The sequence below is a fragment of the Emys orbicularis genome, chromosome 1, assembly GCF_028017835.1.
Source record: "Emys orbicularis isolate rEmyOrb1 chromosome 1, rEmyOrb1.hap1, whole genome shotgun sequence".
In the NCBI taxonomy this organism is placed as follows: domain Eukaryota; kingdom Metazoa; phylum Chordata; order Testudines; family Emydidae; genus Emys; species Emys orbicularis.
This window is the reverse complement of record NC_088683.1, coordinates 325,318,644-325,335,358: the sequence shown is the minus strand read 5'-3', so window position 1 is coordinate 325,335,358 and position 16,715 is coordinate 325,318,644. Positions and strand designations below refer to the sequence as shown.

The 16,715-nt window shown below is 41.9% G+C and overlaps 1 protein-coding gene across 2 annotated transcripts in view; it reads left to right on the top strand.

Moving 5' to 3' along the window:
- Nucleotides 1-16,715, top strand: part of CDK8 (cyclin dependent kinase 8) — a 171,986-nt gene that overhangs the window by 131,004 nt on the left and 24,267 nt on the right. For both annotated transcript variants that reach the window (XM_065410045.1, XM_065410036.1), the window contains exons 7-9: nucleotides 8,766-8,909; nucleotides 11,355-11,424; nucleotides 12,875-12,947. In XM_065410045.1, coding sequence (XP_065266117.1) covers nucleotides 8,766-8,909; nucleotides 11,355-11,424; nucleotides 12,875-12,947 — 287 coding nt within the window. The remainder of the gene's footprint in view (nucleotides 1-8,765; nucleotides 8,910-11,354; nucleotides 11,425-12,874; nucleotides 12,948-16,715) is intronic.

Below are 16,715 nucleotides of genomic sequence, written 5' to 3'. Positions count from 1 at the left end.
TATTTCTAGTTTTAGATACAAGAGTGGTACATTTATACAAATCGGATGATCATACTCAGTGGATTATAAGCTTTGTAATGATACCTTACAAGAGACCTTTTGCATGAAGCATATCCCAGTTACATTATATTCACTTACTATCATGTTTTTATAAAACCATATAGACTGCACAACGTCACACTACTCTGCCACAGTCAGCACTTGCTGTCAGTCTGTGAAAAATGCCAAACGTAAGAGAGAGGAGACTGTGTGTGGCAGTGGTACAAACTATCACAGAGCAGGCTTGACAGCAGTATGAAGTTCTCTTTAGTGCTTTTAATAGCTTTTAAAAAGAGTGATAGAGGCACAGAAGGAAAAAAAGGGGGGTGGGACTGGAATTCTCCATTCCATGCTGTCTTTGACTACTTGGCTTGCTAAAGGGAGTTGCCAAAGGTTGCAACCCTCTTAAGAAGGACTTCTTCAAGTAGTGTCCCGAGAGGTGTTCAACTCTAGGTGCGTTTGTGCCCCACATGTTTCAGATTGGAGATTTTAGGTAGCAATGTCCATTTGGCTCATGCATGCAACCCCTGCAGCCTCGTGCCCTGCACTGCGGCTATATAGAGCTGCGTGGGCAAACTGCCCTCAAGTCTTTCTCAGCTGCCTCGACCTGAGGTGGAGTCTCAGCAGTATCTGAGTTGAGCTTACCTCAACTGTATTTTTCTCTTGTTCTTACTAGTTAGAGTTAGTTCTTAGTTTACTTTGTGTTAGTTAGCCGTAGTAATTTTATAGATTAAAAAACAAACAAAATCTTAAAAAAAAAAAAAAAAAAAAATATTACTTATACTATTAGAATAAGGACTATTGTCCCTTCACCTCTTTTTTTTTTTTTTTCCCCCCTCCCTCTCAGGGGAACTTAAACCCTGGGAGGGTATGCCTGGTTCTCCCGGGTTTAAACTTTGCCTTTCATATTGAGAGTCTATCCTCGTCCTCGTCAGTCATGGACACTTCCAGTGTGTTCAGTGCCTGGGGCTGTCACACGTTCCCCAAAAGTGTAATTTCTGTCTACAGTTAAAATCAAGGGCCAGAAAGAACCAGGAACTTAAACTACATCTCTTCATGGTAGAGAGTTCACTCTGACCAGCTTCTGACCCGAGCCAGGGGATTTCCCCCATACAGTGGTCTCCGAACAGGTCAACCACTTCTCTTCCTCATCCCCGGATGAAGCTGTCATGCCTCCTATACTGTCCTTGGCCAACGATTTTAAAGGGTTCCAGGATCTCATTAAAAGGATAGCGTCTCCTTGCAAATTCCCCTGGAGGAAGTTAAGGAGTTGCAGCACACTTGACATTCTGCACACTTAATCATCTGTCTGCATCATTAATGTGGCCTAGACCCTGCAAAAATAATTTGGCATACCCCTAGCCACAATACCACCTACCTGTAAGAGGGCAGACAACAAATATTATGTTTCCTCTAAGGACTCTGAATTATTTTATCCTGTTTGGTCGATGCTGTGAATGAACGTGGCAGATGGCACCATGCTAAATCTACTCGATACAATAGAGACCTATAGCATCTTGATTTATTTGTCCATAAATCATATTCATTGGCTATCTTAAAATTTAGGATCGCCAATTATCAAGCCATCATGGTGAAAAACAGCCATGCTAACTATTCAAAATTGAATGCCTTTATTGAGCATCTTTCAGCAGACCAGAGGGAGCAATTCCAGGCAATCATTGCAGAGGGCCAACTGTTTGCAAGAACATCTCTGCAGGCCTCTCTGGACGCCACTGATACAGCTGCTTATTCAGTCTCCAGGGTGTTAGACGTGAGGAGGGCCTCCTGGCTTCAGCTCTCAGGTTTTCTGAGGGAAGTCCAAAATTTGGTTGAGGATCTTCATTTTGATGGATCATAGTTGTTTGCAGAAAAAAGTGATCAAATCTCTGCATGCCTTAAAAGACTCAAGAGCCACCTTGCGCTCTCTGGGAATTTACACCCCTGCATAAAAAAGAAAGTTCAGTAAGGCCCAGATGGCACAGAGATCTCGTCCCACCCAGCTTCCTGCCTCCCAGAAACATTATGTACCCCAGCATAAGCGAGAACAGTTCCAGGAGAGGAGACCAGCTACTTCTCCAACATCAACCTCACAACCCACAACTTCGAAACACCAATTTTGAAGGGCTGGTCAAGGTGCTGAGTTACTACCCCCCACTCTTATTTGCTGCAACAGTCTGGATGTCTCCTTTGCTTTGGTGACCACCTTTTTCATTTCCATCAGAACTGGGAACATATCACTGTGACATTCCCCAGGGTACAGTCTGAACTGTTAAACAGCTGTGTCCCCTCAGTGCTCCTGCCTGGGGTGCCTCTTACACTGCTTTGCTGTAAGAACATCCACTCCTGGCCTGTTCATACATAGCCTCTAGCATGTAAAACCACTCCCAGCTGCACAGTATTGAGTGCTGCTAACTAGCCACTCATGAATTAAACTGCAATCTCTCTAGTCCCAGACTTCCCCCCAGAAATGTCCAGTACACTACTGAACAATGCAAGCTCTTAGAAAGTCCATCATTTCATCAGAGGAAAATGATATGCTCCAATCTTGTTATCCCATATGGAGTTTCCCACATATTTTAATCCAAACACACTGGTTATGCTAAAACAATAAGATATGTTTATTAACTACAGAAAGATAGATTTTAAGTGATTACAAGTAATGATGCATAAAAGTCAGGATCAGTTACAAAAAGAAATAAAAGATAAAACACAATTTAATGGCTAACTTAACAAATTCAAAGCAAAGGTTTTCCTCACCATATGCTACAGTAAATTGTATAGGCTGGGCCTCCTTTCAGCCTGAGACTCCTCCCCCTTAGTTCAGGGTCCTTCGGGTATTCATTGATGTCATGAGCAGAGACATGGGAGGAGGAGTGAAGTCAAGTGTTTTCCTCCCCTCTTTATAATTCAATTTTTTTGTGCTAGAAATATCCTTGCTGAGTCATGGTGACACTGAGTCTGTTGTGGACATGAGGTTTGAACCATCCTTGTGATGGAATGTAAATTTCTTGTTTACACCTTCCCCATTAATGGAGAATGACTACTTAAGCAGGTGATAGCCCTTTAACATCTCTGGGTGTTGGTCTGTCCTTTGTTCCTGAGAAACTGGTTTGGGCCTGCTTTTCTGAAACTTGGAGAATGTTACAGCAATGATACATAGTAGAATCTTATAGCTTCACATACAATGTTGATACATTTATTTTACCAGGACAATAATGTTCAGCAGATTATGACATTTCAAATGATACTTCACAAGGCATACTTTTTATAAAATTTATCATAGTCTCATAAAAATGGTGACCATAGTTGTGTATATACCATCATAATCAGTACGGGCAAGTGGGTGTTAGAGATCATTTCAACAGGATGCTCCATCCACTTTACCTCCCTCCCTGTATACGACCCCTTCCCCGTGCCTCTTCAGGGACCCCTCTCACAAGCACTTTTTGCAACATGAAATTGACAGTCTCCTAAATCTGGGTGCTATAGAACCAGTTCCCATGCAACACAGAGGGAAAGGATTTTATTCCAGGTACTTCCTGGCTCCAAAAAAGAAAGGTGGTTGAGACCTATTCTAGAGCTAAGATTTCTCAACAGATTGTAAAGATTCAGAGGTTCAAAATGGTAACTCTTGCAGCAATAATTCCATCATTGATTGGTGATTGGTTCTTGGCTTTTGACCTTAAAGATGCTTACTTCCATATAGCGATCCACCCCAGCGCAGAAGTTTCCTACACTTCACTCTGGGTCAAGAGCACTTTCAATACATGGTGCTCCCGTTCGGTCTCTGATCTGCACCCAGAGTGTTCTCAAAAATTCTTTCAGTGGTAGCGGCTCATCTTCACAGATGAGGAACTGTGATTTCCCCACCCCCCCCACCTTGACGATTGCCTGTTCAAAGAGCGGTTTTTTAACAATGCTTCAACAGCCACTCAGAGGGCCATAGGCCTGTTTCTCAGACTGGGACTACAATTAAACATCCGAAATTCCACCCTAACTCTGGTGCAAACTCTGGAGTTCATAGGAGCTTGCCTTGATGCTGTAACGGCCAATGCATTCCTCCCGTCACACAGGTCCATAACCAATTTAGGCACTATAGTCCAAGTCAGCCCTGAAATATCAGCCAAAAATTATCTCCAGTTATTCGGACATATGGCAGCTGGCACCTTCGTAATAAATCATGCAAGTCTTCACGTGCACTGCCTCCAAGGGCTGGCTCAGAAGTGTTGATTCATCAAGCAAACAACTCTCCATGCCTTTGGCAGGAGAAAAAAAAAATCCCTCAACTAGTGGAAGAACCCACATAATGTTTGTTCATGGAACCCCTTTGCTCAGCCATCTCCAACATCAGAAATAATAATGGATGCACTCCTACTGGGATGGGGAGCTCACCTAGATTCTGCTCACACTATTCAAGGCAGGTGGTCTCCTCTCGAGTCTATCCTTCACATCAACTTGCTGGAACTCAAAGCCATCAGAAATGCCTATATCCATTTCCTCCCGCTGACCGGGGCAAATGCCTAAAGATTATGATGGACAATATGTCATGCATGTTTTACATAAACTGTCAAGGGGGAACAAGCTTGTCTTCCTTTTGCACCGAATTGGTGCATATGAAACTAAATCAACATTTCAGCAGCTTACCTTCTGGGCATACAAAACAATGCAGTGGATGCTCTCAGCAGACACCTCTCATAAGATCATGAATGGGAGATAGATCCCACTATACTATACTATACGCATATTTTAGTGTTGGGGCATCCCACAGATAGACCTGTTCTCCCCAGCCAAGGACAAGAAGCTCTTGAGGAAGTCTGGATCACCCGCTCCCTGGGAGATGCCTTTCTCCTTCGTTAGAGTCAAGCCTTCTGTATGCATTTTCCCCGACTTCCTTCATATCCAAGGTGCTGTTCAAGATAAGGAAAGCTAAAGCCAAAGTTATTCTCTTTGTTCAGACAAGGTCAAGACAAACATGGTTTCCTTACCTGTATCAGCTCACTGCTTGTCAATTGATCACTCTCCAGACTGTTCTCCATCTTCTCTCTCAGGATGCTGGTCAAATCCATCACCCCCAACCTTGGGGTTCTTTTGATCAAGGCATGGCTGCTAGATCAGAGGAGGGCAAACTACGGCCCGCAGGATTGCCAGCCCCATGGTGCAGCAAGGCTAAGGCAGGATCCCTGCCTGCCCTGGCCCCGCACCACTCCCGGCACCAATGGGAGCTTCGGGGGTGGTACCCACAGGCGAGAGCAGCGCACAAACGAGCCACCTGCCCCACCCCACCCCCAGGAGCCACTGCCGGACATGTTGGCTGCTTCTGGGAGCGGCATGGGGCCTGGGCAGGCAGGGAGCCTGCCTTAGCCCCGCTGCGTGCCGCTGCCACCCCGGAGCCACTTGAGGTAAGCAGCGCCAGGTCGGAGCCTGCACCCCGAACTCCTCCTGCACCCCGCATCCCAACCCCTGCCGCATCCCTCCTGCACCCCGCACCCCTCCTGCACCCCAACCCCCTGCTCTGAACCCCCTAACCTTCTCCCTTGAGCCCCTTGCTGCACTTCTCCTGCACCCCAACCCCCTGCCCTGAGCCCCCACCTCACCCCTCCTGCACCCCAACCCCCTGCCCTGAACCCCCTCCTGCACCCCAACCCTCTGCCCCAGCCCTACATTCATGACCCTGCATACAATTTCCCCACCCAGATGTGGCCCTTGGGCCAAAAAGTTTGCCCACCCCTGTGCTAGATGGTTTGCAAAGTTAGAAACAACCCGTTCTGAGGATGTAAAGAGAGTGCTGTTACATAGCAGGAAACGATCTACTTGTGACGCATATACTCAAAAGTGGATGAAATTCAAACACTGGGGTGACATAAAAACATCTTTCACCTCCATCTTCTCTCTTATCATTTGTACTAGATTACATCTTAGAGCTAAAAATGACAGGATTATCTTTAAACTTCATAAACATGCGTTTGGCAGCTATTATGGCCTTCCATCATATGGTAGAGGGTTTTTCCATCTTCGTTCATTCTACAATGAGGAAGTTTCTCAAGGGACTGGACAACATCATCGCACTAATCAGATGCCCTCCACTGGCATGGTACCTCAACTTGGTACTCAGATGTCTTACAAGGCCTCCCTTTGAACCGATGGCCAGCTGCTCCCTTCTACCCTGTCTATGAAAACTGCCTTTAGTAGCCATTACTTCTGCTCGAAGAAGAGTGGGTAAAATAGGGGCTAAAATGACATACCCCACCCCCACAACCTTCTTTAAGAATATCACACTGCGACCGTATCCCAAATTCCTGACAAAGGTATGTTTGGACTTCTACATAAATCAATCTATCCACCTTCCAGTTTTCTTCCCTAAGCCACATTGGGATAAACGAGATGCAACATTACATACACTCAATGTCAGGAGGGCATTAGCCTTTTACTTAGACAAGATTAAGCCCTTTAAGAAATCTCCTATATTTTTTCTCTCCATTGCAGACAGAATGAAGGAATCTCCGATTTCCAAGCAAAGATTCTCTAGATGGGTATCTGGCTGCATTACCTACTGCTATCAGTCTCATGATCTTCAACCTACCTCTGAAGTATTAAGTCACTCCATGAGATCCCTCTCTACAGGCTTTCTTAAGAACGTTCCCAGTCACAGAAATATGTAGAGCTGTGACTTGAACATTCATTCATTCGTTCATTTGCTGAACCCCGTGCAGTCACACATGCCTCAGTTTCTCATGCCATATTTGGTTCTACTGTTCTACCTTCAATCTTTGACTTGACTCCGAAGCCCCACCCCTCCGTAGACAGTACTGCTCGATAGTCACCTAGAGTGGAGCACACAAAGGGACACTACTCAAAGAAGGAGACTCACCCTGTGCAATAACTGTGGTTCTTTGAGATGTATCCCCCTATGGGTGCTCCACTACCTGCCCTCCTCCTCTCTGCTTCGGAGTTCAACAGGCTTTGCGGTAGAGAAGGCGATGAGGGAGGTTTGCCTATGCAACTCTACATAGACTCGTGCAGGGCACAAGACTGCAGGGGGTGCGTGCATGGGCTGAACAGACACTGCTACCTACCCATTGGGCGAAAGCTCACCTAGAGTGGGGCACCCATAGGGGGACACATTTCAAAGAGCTATAGTTACTGCACATGGTGAGTGACCTTCTCTTCTTTCACTAGTGCATTTTAATCATTCTGTGAACCACATGGATATTGTTCTGCAGTAAAACACCCATTGTTGGCCCAGCCGCTGGCCCAGCCTCTGACCCTCCCCACTTGCGGGGTCCAGTCTAAGCCCAAACATCTACACTGCAATTTTATAGCACTGCAGCCCATGCCCCGTGAACCAGGCCAGTCACAGTTGTTTTATTGCAGTGTAGACATACTTTAAGACACTTGTGCATAAATTATTGGTCCTGTAAAGCATTCTCTTATACCTCACCCATGTGTAATTCCAATGGAAAATGTTAATTATTTTACTGCCTTTTTAGGTTGAACACCTTAAAAAAAATTCCACCAACTATTACTGCCAACTTTTTAACCAAGAATATTCTCACCATTAAATACATTTTTTTTAACCTATTAACCTCTTCTCTTTTTCTCTAAACCTTTGCTTGTCATCCTATTATTTCCTCCTTCTACAGCAATGTATCAGCTATTTATTTTCTGCTTGCAGCACGTGGAGCTGCAGAGAAACTCATGGGCTTTAGCTCATAACTTTTTTTCAATATAGATAAAAACTCACTTTATGTGAAAATTGAATGGTGAAATTACGCTGTGTACATCATTTGGTTCCGTCCTTGTTCATGGCCTTTTATTACTCACTCAAGGTGCTGCTGAGCACAACGGTACATTAGTTAGATATCTTATAAATGCACACTATAGCAAATGTGATCTAGAAAATGCAATGTGTCTACTGAATTTACAAACTAAGGCATAACAGGAAGATTAAAAGTTTTTCCTAAGCATGTCTTGATTTTGGAAAGTATCTTAAATATGTATATAAGCAGTACATATATGTATATACTCTTAATTTTAATGCTCTTGAAAGGGGCAATGTGACATGACATTCTAATAGTGGTTAAAAAGGGGGATTGTTCCTTATTTCTGTCATGTTTTTCAGTTTGGGAGATGAAGTTTTGAAAGTGAGTTATCTCTGAGCTTTTGTAGAGAAAAGTCAACATTTTTTCCTTATGAAAAATTCTTTTGAACACATACCTTTTTAGGAATTTATTAGTATATAGGAGCACCTATGGGCCTCTGAAGTTTTGAAATGTAAAAAAGGCAAAGGGCAGGGGAAAGGGATACAACATAAAAGTGAAATGGCGAAGGTGAAAAGTGATAAAATCAAGATTTGATTTGTTTATTTAGTTAAGATTTATAGACAGTTCCCCAGTTGGTCAACTAACTTCTAGTCCCAATGACTAGTAGTTGCAAACTTTTAAGATATTGCATGCTTTCTCAGCTCTCATCATATAAAATTACTGTGCATTCTGCAAAATGAATTACTTACTGTGCTGTACACAGATGATTGCAGCCTAAAGGTAAAATTTGAAGTGTTGCAATCTTGTAATAGAAATCTCTAGTTCCACTTGAATACTTGACATCCAGGAGCCTTATTTCTTAGAATTTATAAGATATTTAAGAATTATACTTCTACCTGACAAAGATCTGTGTTTTCTTTTGGAAAAATCCGTTTGATTTTATTTCTTTTCTCCTTTTTTAAAAAGATATTTGGGCGATAGGGTGTATATTTGCAGAGCTGCTAACATCAGAGCCAATATTCCACTGTCGACAAGAGGACATCAAAACTAGTAATCCTTATCACCATGACCAGCTGGACAGAATATTCAATGTAATGGGATTTCCTGCAGGTACATATTGTGTGTGGATTTTTTTTAATTACTGCTATTCAAACCAAGATACGTGTATTTGAAATTGTTGCTGTCTTTGCATATGAAGGTTGCAGCTGATCAAAGCAATAAAGCTGTTCAAATATAATCTTTGTTTCATGAATTGCAAAATCGAGAGAGAGTCTAAACATAATGCTGCTACCAAGTGGAATTTTATATTACTACTACTACTACTAATAGGATTGACTTTGTAACATCTGTATGTATATTCAATATTTTACCATATTTAAAAGGACTGAATTTTCTTACAGGGAAATAAAAACATTAGCAGTATTTCTGGGTATCTCCTCAGTGTTGTTTCTTATATACTTTAAACTTTACAGAGGACTGGCAGATCTGGGCAAAAAGTATTGCACCTACTGGTAAATCTTTTGCAAATGTTTAATTATTGCAAAAATCAACGATTTTGCATTTTCATTTTCAGTTTTCTGTTGTGGCAGAAAATATACTAGTGTGTCTTGATTTGGAAAAACTGCTTTTGTCTAACCAGAAAACTGAGGGTCAGGCCTAAGCCCAGACCCAAAGCAAATTCCGAACAGCGAGCCTTTTGCTATGCCTTTCCCTCAACCCTTGGTAGTACCTTGTTTGGATACCCCTGAACATCTGTTGGGTTAGTGGGATGTCTTCTGGTGTTTATGTGGCTACTGGTGTGTTGTCAAAATGATAGAGGCCTTATTTTAATATTTGATCCCTCTCTCCTCCATTGTGTTTATTCCCTCCATCATGCAGAGTCCATTCAACAGGCTTCTACAAATAGTCTTGTTCTTCCATCACCTTGTTAGAATCTCATTGGCTTCCTGCCTCTTATCACAAGAAGTTCAAACTCTTTTCCCCACCTTCATATTCACCCCCTAGTCACTTTTTTCTGTTTTTTTCTGAACACTTAATTTCCATTTCCCACTTTTGGCTTCATGCCTTCTATCATGCTACTCCCAACTTGTGGAACAATCTTCCTTTCCCCATCTATCTAGTGCCTTCGCTTTCCTCCTTCAAAAAATTTCCTTAAAGCGGATTTCTTTAAGCAATCCATTCTTCTCTCACTGCTAAACTTTTTTTGTGTGTGTGTCTTTAGAGTCTAAATAAAGAAAGATAAACTTTTTGGGGGCAGAGATTGTCTTTGTGAAGTTCCATGTAAATATATAGTATTGTATTAATGTTTTGTAATAAGTTTGGATTGCATTGTGTGAACAGTTGATCTTGGTGTGAAGGTCCCCACTTCTTACCCAAGAATATAATTGTTTACCATTTTATTACTTTAAAACCTTTTATTGTATCATTTGCCATTTGCCATTATAAAACCATTAATCTGGTGCAAAAACAGACAAATATGAGAGGGAGGAAAAGGAAATAAAGATAACATGCAAAGCAGGAAACAATTAGATAAATTCCCTCCGTAGTTGGTTCTAGATTTTTGACCTCATCTTCTATCTAGATGGACCAGCAAAGTCCTCAGTTTTTCAGGTTGATGTCTATTCTCTGTCATTAATGCCATGCAATTATAAACAGTTGTAAAGTTCTGCAGCTCATAAAGTTCCAGGAGTACAAACCTAAATTATACAGATGGCTAGATTTTTTCAAATCCACGGGTACAGGAGAATGTCATATAGTCTCTACGCCAGAAACATGGTTCTTTGTCTGCAGGAAAATGGTAAATGCCATCCCAGAGAATAGGAAAATAATTCAGAAGAAAAAGAAGCTACCGACTTGGAGTTTTGGGATTGACTATATGCTTAAAAATTACTTACAAAGTGAAAGATACATCACAAACTTCAGGGTCACATTAAAATAGTTTTAACAGTTATTTGATTTTTTTTTTTTTGCCTTATATATTAATAAATTGAGAAATAGGTTCCTTATCCATAGTCTGCACTTGATAATATACCTTAATCATTGCTGACATATATCCTTTAATTACAGCATGTGTCTGGGATAGAATTGGCTAAAACTTTTATATTTGTTGAGCGTGGATGCAGCTACAATGGCTGCTGCAAATGATGGGTAATGCCATCCCAAGCATCCTAATGGCAAAACAGATCACGCAGAACCACTTCATTAAGCCATTAGGAACTTGGGGTAGTTAGAACAGGAAAGGCTGAGAGGAGGAAATGATACCGCCACTGATTTCCTTTTGGGTTCTCTGATATGGTGGTTGTGGTTGATCATGGTGGGTTTGACTTGGTGTGACTCACTTGTCCAAGGCAACTTTTTAGGAGGAGTGGAGTATACTGCATCTTTGGGCCTCATTATCCATCTTAGTGAGCAATGAAGGTAGTTCCTGTGGGTTGGGACTGACTCAAGCTGGCTTGTCAGTTTGTCTTTGTGATTTCCTGTTGAACAAATTGTCACCCTGATACAAACGCCTTAAAAAGGCATATGAGAAAGTACTAATGCATGTTGATCTTGCAGATAAAGATTGGGAGGACATAAAAAAGATGCCTGAACATTCAACATTAATGAAAGATTTCAGAAGAAACACGTAAGTTAAAGTTTTGCTGAGCTTTTTTGAAAGATTAGTTGTCTATTTTATCTTAATTATAATTACCTTATTAAAAAATACTTTGCTATAGTAGGCACCATCTTATTATGGTAAAGGATTAATATGCAATTATTATGGCTTAGATGATGGAGGAAATAAGGATACCAGGATGCTTAAAACTCCGTGTACTGTGGCTGTTCAAGTGTAGAAAATGTTAGAAGCCAGATGCTGGTTATCTGAATCCAGAAAGCACTGTATAGTGAAATGAGAAGTAAAGTGGCAGATGTGAAATTGATCATGTACGTGAATGGAACTGGATGACTCTTGAGGTTGCTAATCGCAGCCTTTCATAGATGTTACAACTTCAGATTTGTGCCAAGTCTACGGTGATGGGAAATTGTTCCTTTGTGATAAATATGTGAATAGAGTTGGTGGCCTGTCTCTACTTCCACACAAACTGTCAGTATAATTGGCAGTCTCAGGCTTGGTCTACACTAACGAGGTAAGTTGCATAAATGATGTAACTGAAGTCGAAGTAGCTTAGATGGACTTACAGTGGTATCTGCACCACGCATGCTCTCCCGTCGACATAGCTTCCGCCTCTCGGAGAGGTGGAGTAGGGAAGTTGACGGGAGAGTACTCTGCCATCAACTTATCACGTCTGCACTAGACTCATTAAATCGATGCCCACTGGATCGATCGCAGCAGTGCCGATTTACCAGTAGTGAAGACAAACCCTCAGTACATGGGGCAAAGCTAAATGGGGAGGTGAAGGCAATGGGGTCTCTTAGAAGTGCGTTTAGTCACCTTGACAGAGTAGTTTGTCTTTGTCTGCAGTAGAGAACTGAACTGTTCCTACTTGAACCTGTTGGATAGAAACAATTTAATACAAATGGCTTAATATGTCCACACTCACCGGGCAGATTCGTGTTCTGACCTGTTGCAGTTTAGCCTTGCAACTAAACTACTATGTTTTAAACAATAGCAGTTGCATTGCCTCTGGGCGCCTATCCCAAAAGCAGTGAATTTTGGGAGATTCTGAAAGGCAACCAGTGTATTGTTAGGACAGTGTTGAAAGGGCTGACTAAATATTTAAGCTCCATGCATGCTGGCACTAAAACAGTACAGACTGATAAAATGATATTTAAACTTGCTGAAAAGGAAGTCTAATCCAAATGGTACTTGAGACACATGTAAATCATTCAGAGAACTTTTGTTTGTGGTCGTTTTGTATGTTTTACAAGCATGCTAGGAGGACAAAAGTGTTATTTCTCTAATGTCAACAAGGAAGCATCTGGTGTTGGTGCCTGTGCCTTAGCTATTCAATGGACAAAAACGGAGCTTTAGTCTTAGAGCTGTCAGTCAGTATCTTTCATAAGCACTAGGTTAACTTTCTCTAAAAATGCCCAGTACTGATATTGATGTATACAATACTTTTTTTTCCCCCCAGGTATACCAACTGCAGCCTTATCAAATATATGGAAAAACATAAAGTTAAACCAGATAGTAAGGCATTCCACTTGGTAAGCTTCTGGTAGTCATATCAATTGAAAAAGCCACATATATGTTAGCAGTGGTCAAACTGGGGGCTGGGCTGGTGCCAAGTGCTCTTTCACTCAATTTATTTGCAGTGCTCCAAACTATTAACGTATAGTTTCCGAACTGGAAACACTGCAGAGTACTTCTCATTTATTGCTCCTGACTAATAGAATGATTACATGAAGAATTTAGCTGGATTGGCGTTTGAATACAGTACATCACAGGTTTTCTATTTTTAATAATCATGGTAATTTTGTGGTTTTATTTTTGATACTGCAGCTCTGTTTTTAATGCACTTTACTGCTTTTACATTTGTGTGTGTTTTAAAAAATCAAATTAAAATCTATTTTTGATAAATACAAAAAAATCATTAATTCTAGAGGATGCATATTTGATTTGAACATTTCCTTATTTAATGTATCAAATATGTACTCTGGGAAATATTGTATTGAACTTTGAAAGTTTAGTTTATAAAATTTAAAGAGCCTGCTTCCTAGATGCACAACTCTTTTTTTAATGGCTTATTTATAGATGCTTCCTAGTAAAAGGTTCTTCTCATAAATTGTGATAGCTGCATACCAAAATATTTCCTTGCTAAAACTCTGATTCAGCAACGTACTTACGCTTTTGTATAACTATAAGGACATAAGTAGTCATATTGCTTAAATAACTTGCTGAATTAGGAACTGATTTTTGTGTGTGTTATGTTAGCAAACTGATATATTGTAGAATTGTTGATACATTGCTTATTTTTAAAGAGCATTTAGGCAAATTTAAAAACCTAGATATAAAGTACTGCTGACCTCTGTCAGCAGGTTTAAAGAGAAACAAGTCTATCAATTTAACTTGGAGAATTCCAGCATCTTCTTTCCAATGTAAAGATATATAGGAACAAGAGGTTTTATGACCTTGGAAGGAAGAGGAGAAGTTGAGATGGATGAGAGAGGAAGGAAATGAGTCAAGGGGGCCTGATTGTCTCATAGGTTGCTTGAAACTCCCATTGAAGTGGCGCTTACAACTGAATGGATAATCAAGCCCAAGCATTTTTACTCTTTTTGTTTTTAAACCAACACACTTTTGGCAATTTCAGAGCCCCGCTTTCCTTGCTCTTTGGTATTTTTTTTTTTTTTTTTTTTTACTTTCATGAAAACTGTGGAATTTATTTGCTTCAGCCAAAGCTTGAGTGAATCCAGGCAGCATTTTAGTTGGTGATAAACAGCATAAAATTGTGAGAACAGGAGTTAATTGCAGCAGATGGATTACAGTAGCCAATCTGAGTAGAGATGTTCATAAGCACAGTACAGTTAGTTGTTGTTTTTTAAATACAGTGACTATGCAAATCAAACATCTAATTAAAGTGCAAAGAACTACATAATTGAGACCTCTGTCATTATGCATTATTAACTGTGAAGTATTCCTACATTCTGCAGGAGAGTACCATTTGATATAATACCTGATAACTGTTCACTGTCAGGTTTCTTATCCTCTTTGAATTGGAAATCCACTTTTGAAGAAATGAGTCAAACACACCTCTAGGTGGCTTGTGTAGTGCAGACATTTGTACCCAATACATACAAAGTCTGTAGTGTTATGCAAAACACTAGGGAATCTTTGTACATAAGCAAAGCAGCCAGTGCCTTTTCCCACTTTGCTCATAATAAAATTAACCCAATTTTTACCATATCAGGAATGAGAACAGAGCATCATAAAATGTGGTTCTTGTATTAATTAGATAGTTTACATAGTGTTTTATTGCAAAAGTATACATTATTTAAATTAAATACATATTTGGCATTGCATGTAAATAAAATATTATATATTTTTTGATAAAAAAATCTGTAATTTTTGTGAGGATGATACCAGTAAGTGATTCTATAAGTAAGGCTACGTTTTAGTCACAGATATTTTTAGTAAAAGTCACGGCAGTAAACAAAAATTTACAGCCCGTGACCTGTCGATTACTTTTACTAAAAATACCAGTGAATAAAACTTGGGGGAGGGCAGCCTGAGGCACGGGGGAGGGGGCAGTGGCGCGTGGCATGGGACCCCTGCTGGTGCTGGGAAGGGAGGTGGGGGGATTGGCAGGGCCGGCAGGCTCCGTACCTGGCTCGCCCCCCCCCCCCCCAAAGCAGCAGCAGAGTTTGGGTGCGGGAGGGGGCAGGGGGTTGGAGCACGCATCGGGGTGAGGTGGGCTCTGGGCGGCGCTTACCTGCGGGACTCGCCGGAAGCGGCAACATCCCCCTCGCTCAGCTGGTAGGCGGTGGCGTGGCCAGGCAGCTCTGCGTGCTGCCTCTCCCGGCAGGCACCACCCCTGCAGCTCCCATTGGCCGTGGTTCCAGGGAGCCCTCCAGGTGAGTGCCACCCAGAGCCTGCCACACCCTGTCACGTGCCCTAACCCCCTGCCCACTCCCACACCCGAACTCTGCTGCTGCTGGTGGGGGGCAGGCATGGAGCCAGGTAGGGAGCCTCCCGACCCCACCAATCTCCCTCCACCCCACCCCCAGCGCCAGCTGCCTGGCCACACCTCCACCTAGGAGTTGAGGGAGGGGGATGTTGCCACTTCCGTGGAGTCCCCCAGGTAAGCGCTGCCCAGAACCCGTCTCACCCCATCTGGTGCCCCTGCCACCTCCCACACCCAAACTCTGCTGCAGGGGGGTGGCTACAGGAGCCCAAGACTGTCCCAGCAGTGGCCAGTGCGCCTGGCACAGGGGCTGCCTGAGCTGCCCCTGAGCCAGGCGCACTGGCTGCTACGGAGGTCACAGAAAGTCATGGAATCTGTGACTAACTTGCAGCCTTATCAATAAGTGAATAATACACCTTTGACAAGTGCTGTTGGACATGAAGTTTTAAATGGTGATACAGACAATACATCACCACTTTTGTACTTGTCCCTCATTATTGTGATTTGAAATGGGGTAAATTGTAGTTTATAGAATTTGGAGGCCTAAGATGCTTCCAATAATTCCAACTACCTTTTTCTTCCTTTAGAACTGTGGTTCTCAAACTTTTGTACTGGTGATCCCTTTCACATAGCAAGCCTCTGAGCGCGACCCCCCCCAATAAAGTAAAACATTTTTTATATATTTAACACCATTATAAATGCTGGAGGCAAAGCAGGGCTTGGGGTGGAGGCTGACAGCTCGTGACCCCCCAGGTATAACCTCGCGACCCCCTGAGGGGTCCCGACCCCCAGTTTGAGAACCCCTGCTTTAGTACAGATGTGCTGCCTTTTGCCTGCAAGTTTGACTACATTTGACACTATTGTAGGCCAAAGATTTCACTGCTAGCTCCACATGATAATACAAAATCTTAGAGTAGCACACAATTGCTAGTTAAGAGTTACTGAAAAATTTCTCCTCCCCTCCCACCCCATACACCATTTTATCCTAATTCTACAGTATGTAAAAGAGGTCACTTTATCACATTTTCAAATCTCAATTAGGCAATCTAATAGCAAATCCGATTATGCAAATTTTAGTGTCAATCGTGGTAACTGATTCATTACTGATCACTTCAGCATTAGGCAATGCGCTTATCATATAAACCCAAACTGCTTTTCATTCCTTCCCAGGAGCCAAAAATCCCTACTTTTCCCTACCTAACTGCCAAAATCTCTAGTTTCCTCCTGACAGCTTCTATTAGTACAGTTAGGCATTTCCAATACAAAATTCTGGAACACTTTGAAAATTAAGATTAAAAATGTATGGGCAGCATAACATAAATTTAATATCAAATTAAATATCACTGGGAAT